General features: G+C 43.6%; 1 protein-coding gene across 4 annotated transcripts in view; it reads left to right on the top strand.

Moving 5' to 3' along the window:
* Positions 1 to 8,970: 8,970 nt before the first annotated feature.
* The window catches only part of CCNL1 (cyclin L1), a 28,394-nt gene continuing 26,837 nt past the window's right edge, over positions 8,971 to 10,527 (top strand). For 2 of the 4 annotated variants that reach the window (XR_004956781.1, XM_036242579.1), the window contains exons 1-3: positions 9,025 to 9,427; positions 9,703 to 9,777; positions 10,252 to 10,361. Coding sequence is in view for 2 of the 4 variants with exons in the window: in XM_036242579.1 (XP_036098472.1) it covers positions 9,125 to 9,427; positions 9,703 to 9,777; positions 10,252 to 10,361 (488 nt within the window). In the remaining 2 variants the exon portion in view is untranslated. Of the gene's footprint in view, positions 9,428 to 9,702; positions 9,778 to 10,251; positions 10,362 to 10,527 lie in introns of all 4 variants that reach the window. The other 2 variants (XR_004956783.1, XM_036242578.1) reach the window with 2 other exon arrangements.

Genomic DNA, 10,527 nt, shown 5'->3' with positions numbered 1-10,527 from the left:
GCATAACAGTGTCTAGTGGGTACTCACTAGGCGGGTGGGGAACGTCTGGCCCGAGGGCGGTATAAGGCTCTCAAAATCAATACGAGCTAGAATCACAAGCCTCACCAAATTAGCCTGACCATATATAGCAGGCTAATTTTTAAGCTGATAATTTTGTATGGCCCCGAATGATGTTATAAATATCCAAATGGCCCTTGGCAGAAAAAAGGTTCCCCACCCCTACAGAGGTTTGAAATAATTCCTTCCATCTCCACAAAGTTTCATTATGATTTTTCTTCTTTGAAACAGTGTGTGTAAATCTGTTAAGAATGCTATTTATTGTCAAACAATCATCTCACAGATTATTAATTATGAAGGTGTAAAGGACCTTTAAATGGATATATATGGTGGGCCCCACAGTAACCAAATAATCAAAATTAACCAAAAATTGGATAATAATTGGACATCATTGCCCTTTGATGTGAAGCTTGGAGAAGCATACATCATTCCTGGAAAAGTGTTTAACCTGAATCTAATCATAATGTCACAATCAGACAAATCTAAATTGAGAAACATGTTGCAAAACAGTTGGCCAGAAATTATGAAAAATATCATAAAAGTAAAAACCCTAGGGGATTGTTCTAGATTAAAGAGACATGATAGCCCTGGATGGTTTGGCTCAGTGGTTAAAGTGTCAAAGATCTTGGGTTTGATTCCCAGTCAAGGACACGTACCTGGGATGCAGGTTTGATTCCCTAGCCCCGGTTGGGGTAGTTCAGGAGGCAACCAATCCATGTATGTGTCTCTCTCACATATCTCTCTCTCTCTCTCTTCCTCCCTCTCTCCCTCCTCCTTTCCACTCTAAAAATCAAAGGAAAAATGTCCTCAGGTGAGAATTAACAAAAAAATAATAAATAATAAAATAAAATGAAGAGACATAACTCTCTGCAGGGAACTTGATGCAAGGCTTCTTTATTTTATTTGCATTTATCTTCAGATAGAGTGGGAGGGAGGGCGAGGGAGAGAGAGAGAAGAGAAACATCGATGTGAGAGAGACACGTTGACTGGTTGCCACCCATATGACCCCAAATGGGGCTGGGGACAAACTGCAAGCGAGGAACCGAACCTGTGTATCTCTGGTCCGTGGGCCGGCACTCTAACCACTGAGCAAAACCGGCCAGGGCAAGGCTCTTTTATTTTTGTTTTATAATGTTCAAAATGGCAAATGTGATCCTCAGATTCCCGGAGTTACTTCCTGTTCCCGCTGAGAAAACTAATTGTGTAGGGAGCTTCAGAAAAGCTGGTTCTTATTCCCAAAAGTTTCTGCACTGAAAATCTGCTTGCTTTGAATTTTCATTGTAAATGGAAAACAGTACTAAACAGGGTCAGCTACTTTATTGCTCAAAATGAACTTTCAATCCTTTAAAGGAAAATGGGATAATTTTTTTTAAATGTTATGCTCAGGAACCTGCTCGCCTTTCTATTTTTAATTGCCTACCCCCAATCAGAGGGCAACAATAACGAAAATGAAACCACTAGAAAAGCTTGAGGAAGTTAATGTTCTTAATATTAGAGTTTCTGATTTATAGCTCTTGATTTTCTTGCTGAGGTAATCACTGCTTTAAACCCTCCAGAGCTCCTGGGAGCCTCCAGAAATGAGGGCCTGTTCCTCAGCCCTTCATATTCTAGCCCCTGCCCACTTCTACAGCCCACTAGTCCCAAGTGTGTATCCACACACACCCCAATATTCTATTATACCATAATATTCCTTGTGTCTTTCAGTTAAGAGTAAATGAATAAAAAGGAGGTTATTTAGGAAACTTAAAATCCCAGAGACAGAATATAGGTTATGGCTACATGCAGGGACATAAATGAAATCACTGGATTGGGTTTCTGTTGTTGGTCTCTGCTTTACTTCTCTGCCGGCTCCATTCTCTTTTTTTTTATCCTCACCCGAGGACACTTTTCCATTTTTTGTACAGATAGAGTGGGAGGGAGAGGAAGAGAGAGAGAAACATCGACGTGAAGGGACACATCGAGTGGCTGCCACCCGCACGACCAACCAGGGCCGGGGACAAACTGCAACCGAGGTACATGCCCTTAGCGGGAACCGAACCCAGGTCTCTCCGGACCGCAGGCCGATGCTCTAACCGCTGAGCCAAACCGGCCAGGGCTTGCAGGCTCCATTCTCAAACTGGTTCTCTTCTTCCGTGTTAAAAGGGCAGCCTGTAACTCTGAGTTTACATTCTCCTCTCAGCAATCCCACCAGAAACAAGCACTTCTCTCCCCTGCCCTGGCCCAGGTCCAGCAAAAGTCCTGGACTTTATTGCCATTCTGAACTAATCACTGCGAGGAAGTGAAGGGGGATGGAAGATGCTGATTAGTTCATGAGCTGGGGAAGAGGTCAGTCTTTCCCAAACCACCTACACTGAGAATAGAGAAGTTATGGGTCCCCAAAGGAAAATAGAAGGGTGATTGAATACAGGGCAGGCTAAAACAACAGATGTCCACTCTATTTCTCAACACACCCAGCTACCTCATACCCCCCTGCCCTAGTTTGTTTCCTCTTTACCTCAAATGCTCCTCCACATTGATTCTTCTGACAAATGTTTCCATAGCCTTTAGGACCCAGATCACATACCACCTCCTTTTTGCCACCTTGTTTCCTTGTTCATAAGATTAACCATCCTAGGAACCATTTCTGTACCTTGAACCTATTTCTATTATCAGACTGAATTGGAAAATTAAAAAAAAAATTAATTGCAATAGTACAATACATGCTGATTATGAAAAAAAAAATTTTTTTCAAGGAGTAATACCACTCAAAGAGTGGCTTCTAGGCTGGCATACAACTCTGACCTGTTTGTTATGAGCCCTCAGTGAGGTAAGTACAGAGATTGAGAGTAAATATCTAGAAGTTGTTATGGCTATTTGACACTAACTTTATATCTGCTGAATTTAATAATAAGCAATCCAGGCTTATGTTTGCAATGTATTTAAAACTTTTATTAACAATTCACCTTTATTGGATTTGATAAAAGTACTATTCCACACCATGTTGGATATATATAGTGCCCTCCCTTTTATATGAAATTAACCACCTGTATATATTATATAGAGATATGTATATATCTGGAAGGAGAGGCATCATGCTGTTATCTCTGGAGAAGGTAACTGGAAAATTTTGGTGAAAGATTGGGGGCTACAAATAGGTGGGAATGGGGTTTTTACCTTTTTGTGTAGTTCTCTATTGTAAAACTTCTCAAACTAGTTGGTCAATCTCTGATACTAACTATCATAAAGAATGAATCCATCTAAGAACTAGTTTGACTGGATCATTTGCAATCAGCAAACACTGAGTAACTACTGTTTGCTGTCTCCTCTTTGGACTTTAGTGTCCTTGTATGGAAAAGAAGAGAAGAAATTAACTTTAAGCTAGCTCCAAAGCAAACCTGTGGTGCTATTGGTTTTACAGTTTAGCTTATTAAATTGACACTGACCTTAAGTCTTACTCACACATGCCCAACTTCTGGACACACCTCGAAAAAACTGTTCCAGAGCTCATGTCCACATTCAGACACCAAACTATTTCACTGTATTATTGCTTTTTGTTAACTCCTATTCCCCCACAACTCTCCAGTTATAGCAATTCCAACTGGCCTCCTGTTTTGCACCCCATTCCTGTATAGGGCAGACATTGTGGGCTATTTACTTGGCCCACTGTAAGAAGGACACAGAATTGAGCAGAATTGAGCAGAATTGAGCTGATCTGCTACAAAGTGCTGCAAAGAGCACAGGATCAATGGAGACCTGTCACTCTCTGCTAGGAAGAGATGGCTGTAGTGGTAGGACAGACACTCAAGGATGAAACTGGCTCCTGGACAGAAAGGAAAAGCCAAGACCAGGTTGCCTATGCAAGACATGAGGACAAAAACATACAGTTAAGTGCACAAGTTTTGATCAAGTATCTACCATATACAGTATCTACCAAGTTCTGTGGAGAACACAAAACAAATACAACAATGGTGCTGCTTTTAAAAAGTCAAGACACACACCCATGAAGTGATCAAATAACAATGCATAATAGTGTGAAATTCTGTGTCAAAATGTATACTAGAGGTCACAAATACTATGAGAGAGTCCAAAGATATAAAATTAATGAAAGCTAGATTGGGTGGGGAAGGCTTGTGACAAGAGGTAGAATTTCATCTGGATCTCAAAAAGAATTGGTAGGATTTGATCAGTGAAGAGGATAAGTAAGAAGATTGCAGGCTTGAGAAATAGAATGAGGGAAAGTGTGAAATCTGGAAGTGAATGACACGTTAGTGAGGAGCTAGGTCTGGCTTGTCTTTGTTCAGGTGGAGACATGAGGAGGAGGGAGGGAGATAAGGTGAGGAGGTAATGCAATAAGGAAATGAATGACAAGATAAGTTTACATTATGGGGAGCCTCAACTTCCAAAAGGTGTTTGAGCCCTATCTTTTATCTCCAGAGTTTTTGATTTGAGGAAGTGGGGTAAAGAAACTGCTGTTTCAATAGTTGTAGATTTCCCAGGATGAAAGAGGGATGGGAGAGAATGGAGGCAAGATCATTTAGAAAACTAGTATAATGGTCCAGGCATGAAGTAACAGCAGATATGGTAGAATAGACAGAACAGGCAGATTCAAGAACATTTTCCTTCCTTCAAGGAAGGAATAACAGGACTGGGTAACTAAAATAGAATAAAGAAGAATTAAGAACCAAAGAAAGTCTGAGATTCAAGATGTTTGGATGAGCAGGGTCAAAGAAGTTTAGACCCACAAGGGGTCCAGTCCTACTCTTTCACTTCAAGGAGTGATAAAACTGGTTATTTAAAAGCCTCAGAACTAGTTCTCAGCAGAGCCAGCAACAGAATATCCAGGCTAGTGCACTCACGACATTTTCCAAGCAGTATATGCCAAGAGTTAATTACATATAAATCATTTTCAGAATGACTATTTCTAATGATGAGAGCAACCAGACCAGAATGTGATGTCATAACTGCCACAGGACTAAATGAAAAATAAGTCATATAATTACATGAATAATTCACACACAAGTCAGATACTCTGCTTTCTGTTGTAAACAGAAACTTGCTTAGCAATTTCTCAGGGTTATAAATTCACCCTGATGACATTAACCATGATAACTTATCCCTTTTCAGCCTGCCTGCCTTTTGTACTTACTGGTCACCCGGACATTTGTCTTTGGTGTGCCATTCTCTTTATTAAGGTGAGGACTTTGACTTCATTGGCCCTTAGCCAAAATTAGTGTTGTGTTATTAAATTCTGGTGGTCTATTGATGGATAATCAATTGTTGAAGAAATTAATATAGTTATACCAATTATGAGTTTATGGTTAAAGAACCTGAAATTTTAAATAATGGAAAATATGCTCCCCAGAGAGTAATGGAATGAAAACTGATTTAAGCATCAAGAATATGATTCTTTTTTTTTTTTAATCCTCATCTGAGGATATTTTTCTATTTATCTTCAGACAGACTGGAAGGGGAAGAGAGAGAAAGGGAGACAGAGAGAAACATCAATATGAGAGGGACATATTGACTGGTTGCCTCCCGCACAACCCCGACCATGGCGGGGGACGAACCCGCACCCGAGGTATGTGCCCTTGCCTGGAATTGAACTTGCGACTCATTGGTCTGAGGGCTGATGCTCTACCACTGAGCCAAACAGGCCAGGGCAAGAAGATGATTCTTTAGTAGTCCCAGTGAGACCACTGATAATTGTGTTTGTCTCTTTGGTTATCTGAAGCCTGCTGGTTCTGAAACAGTCAGTAGAAACACAATTTTAGTTATCACCAATTTCCTTTTAAACCTGGGTGAATTAAGGGCCTACTAGAAGGACCTCTGTTTGTTGAGAAAGAATATACAAAATGTATTACAGACTTATCATTTCATTTCTCTTTCGAGTAACAAAGAATTCATTTACCTCCCTAATGCAAGAGTCTCACTCGCCTGAACTCATTTCTACTAATGTTTTTATACAGTTAAAACATTTGCTTAACTCTTCCCAATTCTGGACCCTTTATAACTCTGAATAGGTCTTAGTATTTCCCCATTTTAATATTGATATTTGGAAGTGGGTACACAAAAAAACACACTTCTTCATAATAACTTAGAAATAATGTAATGACTCTTCCAAAACATGGTTATTGGTTTTTTGTTTTTTTGTTTTTTTCCTGGAATTTAAGCCTGAAAAGGATAGGATAAAGTAACAATAAATCCCATTGCTTCTCACCCTCTGAATGACTTTCTTTCTTATTTTAAAGAAATTAAAATTAGCCCTGGCCGGTTTGGCTCAGCGGTTAGAGCGTCAGCCTGCGGTCCTGAGAGGCCCGGGTTCGGTTCCCGCTAAGGGCACGTACCTCGGTTGCAGTTTGTCACCGGCCCTGGTCGGTCGTGCGGGTGGCAGCCACTCGATGTGTCCCTTTCACATCGATGTTTCTCTCTCTCTCTCTGTTCCTCTCTCTCCCTCCCGCTCTACCTGAACAAAAAAACAAAAAAATGTCCTCGGGTGAGGATTAAAAAAAAAAAAAAATTTAAGAAATTAAAATTAAAGATAACACCCACCCCCCCGTTTGGTGAGTTAATGCTAAGCAAATAAAATATTGGCTGACCTCCTCCATCACGTTTATTGAAGCTGAAAAGAAAAACAGTGAAAATACTTCTATCTATTGGATATCATTTGGGGTACAGTTAGAAGAGAGTGGAAAATGGGCACAAAGTCGTGGTTCTGCTCTTCTGCAAATGATTGCCAGGCACTGGAGGTGGGGAGCAGGGAGGCACACTGGGAAGAGGTATCAGGAGTAGAGCAAGTAACCCCTCCCTCTTCCAGAACTTCTCCCTCTTATATCTGTGAACTTTTTTGGATTAACTATGGACCTAGAGGGTAAAAATATATTATAAAATATATCAAGATATCACTAAGTCAGTTTTTTGTTTTGTTTTGTTTTTGGAGAGGCATAGAAGACCCTCTAAAGAGGATAAAATTTTCCATTAAAAAATAGTCTTAAAAAGAAGTCAAATTACTCTGAAGTCATTACAAATATAGATTGTGATTTCACTGAAGCTCAATGTTTCAAACAATAACAACTAGGGCTTTTTTATTTTAAAATAATTGAAGACTCACAAAGTTACAAAAATAGCACAGAGTTCTTGTGTAGCATTCACTCAACTTTCTCCAAGGATAGTATCTTACACAACCATAGTAGATCATCAGAACCAAGATAATTAGCTTATTATCAATTAGTCTTTAAAGATTTCAAAATCTGTTATAGTGTTTTAAATTGCTCCTGAATATTGAGGAGGGAAGTTTCCCTGGAAGTAGCCTAGTCAGAGGCACCATGCAAAGAGATTAAGTGCTTTATCCAGTACCAGAATTACACTCTCTCGGAGTATAATTTTTCAGCCCTGGCAGGACACTGGAATCACTGGAGTGTGGGCAAATCACTGGGTGGGTGGGTGGGTGGGGCTCACCCCCCACCCTCCACCCCCATCCCAAATCAATTCCATCAACCTCTTGTTTGTTTGTGTGTTTTTTTCTTCACAGCAGGACATTTTTGCATCTATCTTCAGATAGAGCAGGAGGGAGAAAGGGAGGAAGAACGAAACATCGACGTGACAGAGACACATCGACTGGCTGCCCGCACCCACAGGACCCCTACCGGGGTGGGGACAAACTGCAACTGAGGCACGTGCCCTTAGCGGGAACCGAACCGGGACTCTCCAGTCCCCGGGCCAAAGCTCTAACCGCTGAGCAAAACCGGTCAGGGCCCGTCAACCTCTTAAAAAAACTCCTCAGAAGGTCCAAATGTGCAGCCAGGGTTCAGCACTACTGATGTCAGTCTTTAGTAAGTGGGGTTGATTTAATGCTTTTTAAAAAGTGAGTTTTTGAATACGTTTTGCCTTAGTGACATCATTGCCAAAACTGAAATGTATTCAAACTCCCTTTGCCCTACAGATCCAAGTTTCAATGCTCTTTTCATAATTAAACTTATTAAGCCTGAAACCAGGCTATGAAATAGAAAGGTAATGGGGCATCTCATCCCTGGACAACCTCTCAGAAATTCAAGAGTGGGATAAAAAGATGGTTGACACCCTTTTCTTCCAACTCTAGGCTTAGTAGTTTGACTCAGTATCATTGTCTTTACTTCAAATTTTAGGAACTGCTAGATAACATCAGAGAGGAACAAATAGAAATTAGATCGATTTCTCTCACTAATTGCGCGAACCACATAAGAACACAAAGGCTCTTGGGACCTAATCCGATTACCCTTGTTAGGTTCTTATCCTAAAACTATTTTTGGAAACCAGGGATTTTCCAGATTACTGAGGACTGTGGCTCTGTCACCGTGGGGCTGAGCTTCGCACGCGGGGCAGCGAAAGCAGCCGCCCTCCACTCAGTCTCCGCCCTTCCATACCCTAGTCCCCGAGCATTCGGAGGGAACCGATGCGGTTCACATTCCTGTTTTCAAAAATGCTACAAAGCAGTTCTCTTCAGATTCTCCGTGGGTCACTTTAAATTACAAGCTTGTCCTTACGCGACATCAGGGCTACCGCTTACACCCGTCAGAGGGCGAAGGTCGCCGCAGGCTTCCCCTGGACACGCTGAGTCCGCTCTGCGCAAACTCAGAAGGCGAGGAAGGGAGCCAAGGGACGCGCGTTCTGCACAGATGACCCAAGTCGCGCAGGAGTTATCGTACATTTTGCCAAGTCCAACTTGGGGAAAAGGTAGCTTGTAAAACTCCATTATTCGTGTGGCTAAAAATATTACAAACAAGGCGGTTTAGATCTCTTCTAGCTAAAAAGACCTTGGGGCCCCCTGACCACTCCAGGGACCCAGGAGACAGGCCGCCCAGGTCACCCCAGGGTCCCACACAACAGCCGCAGCTCGCAGACCGCGCGGGGGAAGGCACCGTGGGCGGAGGCAAGGTCCGGAGGGACTAGTTGGCACGCGCCGGCCGGGCGTGGTGACGTCAGAGCGGAAGCGCACGCTGCGTGAAGCGGCTCAGAACGCGGCGGTCACGGGAATATCCGTCGCGCCGAGGACGCTGGTTAGTTTCGCTCCGGGTTCCAGCTGCGTCGGGCGTGCGTGCAGCTCGCTGAGACTATGGCGTCCGGGCCTCACCCGACAGCGACCGCTGCCGCCGCAGCCTCATCGGCCGCCCCGAGCGCGGGCGGCTCCAGCTCCGGGACGACGAACACGACTACGACTACGTCGGGAGGGATCCTGATCGGAGACCGCCTCTACTCGGAAGTTTCGCTCACCATCGACCACTCGCTGATTCCGGAGGAGCGGCTCTCTCCCACCCCGTCCATGCAGGATGGGCTCGACCTGTCTAGCGAGACGGACTTGCGCATCTTGGGCTGCGAGCTCATCCAAGCCGCTGGCATTCTCCTCCGGCTGCCGCAGGTCAGTGCTCCGGCCCCGGGTCGCCGGGCGCGCCTCCCCCCGCCCCCCGTCGTGCCCCGGTACCGCCAAGTCCCGGCAGGGTGGCATGGTCCCCCTCCGGCTTCCCAGCCGCGGGGCCCAGCCGGAGCCGGGCTGGCCGTGGGCGGGAGTGGGGGGAGCTGCCCGCTGTTCGCGGTGGGGAGGGGAAGGGTAGCGAGCGGCGGCACAAAATGGCGGCGACGCCTGGTGCGGGCCCGCCTGACCCCGGCGCTTCCGTTCTTCTCTCTTGTCTGCAGGTGGCGATGGCAACGGGGCAGGTGTTGTTCCATCGGTTTTTCTACTCCAAGTCTTTCGTCAAACACAGTTTCGAGGTAAGTGTGGCGGGGGCGAGTGAAAAAGGATTTCTTCATCCGGAAATGGGAATGAGGCGGGTAGTGTTAGAAGCCAGCTTTTCCAGCAAGGAAGTGGTTAGTTTAGGCCTTTGTACCTAGTTCTCACCCACCAGGAAGTACGGACTTTTATAATGTGTTCTAGAAAGTGGCTCTCGACCCCTCTAATCAGTAATTAGAATTTTCAGCCAAATGCGAAACTCTTGTAATACTGAGTTTCCTCTGGATTCAAAATTGAGGAAATAAGCAATAAAGTGAATCATAGTGTTAACGTGGCTGATAAGCTTATGGTTTGGAAATGTTAGTTGTCATTGTATTTCATCAAAGGTTGTCCCAATTGTATCCTAATGTTTCTTCGAAGTAAGTTGGTTAGCTTTTGAGAGGGGCATTTTCCTGACTGCCCCCGATAGTGCCATAATCTGACAACTGTTTTTATTGGATCATTGGTTCTTTCAGATTGTTGCTATGGCTTGTATTAATCTTGCATCAAAAATCGAAGAAGCACCTAGAAGAATAAGAGATGTGATTAATGTATTTCACCACCTACGCCAGTTAAGAGGAAAAAGGTAAGATTGGCATTATTGAACACAGCGTCTCTTGCTACTGCTGTACTGTGCACACCAATCATCAAATCAAAACATTCTTTCCTCTCAAGTTAAAACCCATACACAGGAAAACTAGGTGTTGAAATTCACATAGGAGCACGTTGATACTTAATGAAAAAACACAATT

This window comes from Molossus molossus, unplaced genomic scaffold (genome assembly GCF_014108415.1).
Source record: "Molossus molossus isolate mMolMol1 unplaced genomic scaffold, mMolMol1.p scaffold_m16_p_5, whole genome shotgun sequence".
Taxonomy (NCBI): Eukaryota; Metazoa; Chordata; class Mammalia; order Chiroptera; family Molossidae; genus Molossus; species Molossus molossus.
This window is presented reverse-complemented; position numbering and strand designations above follow the sequence as displayed.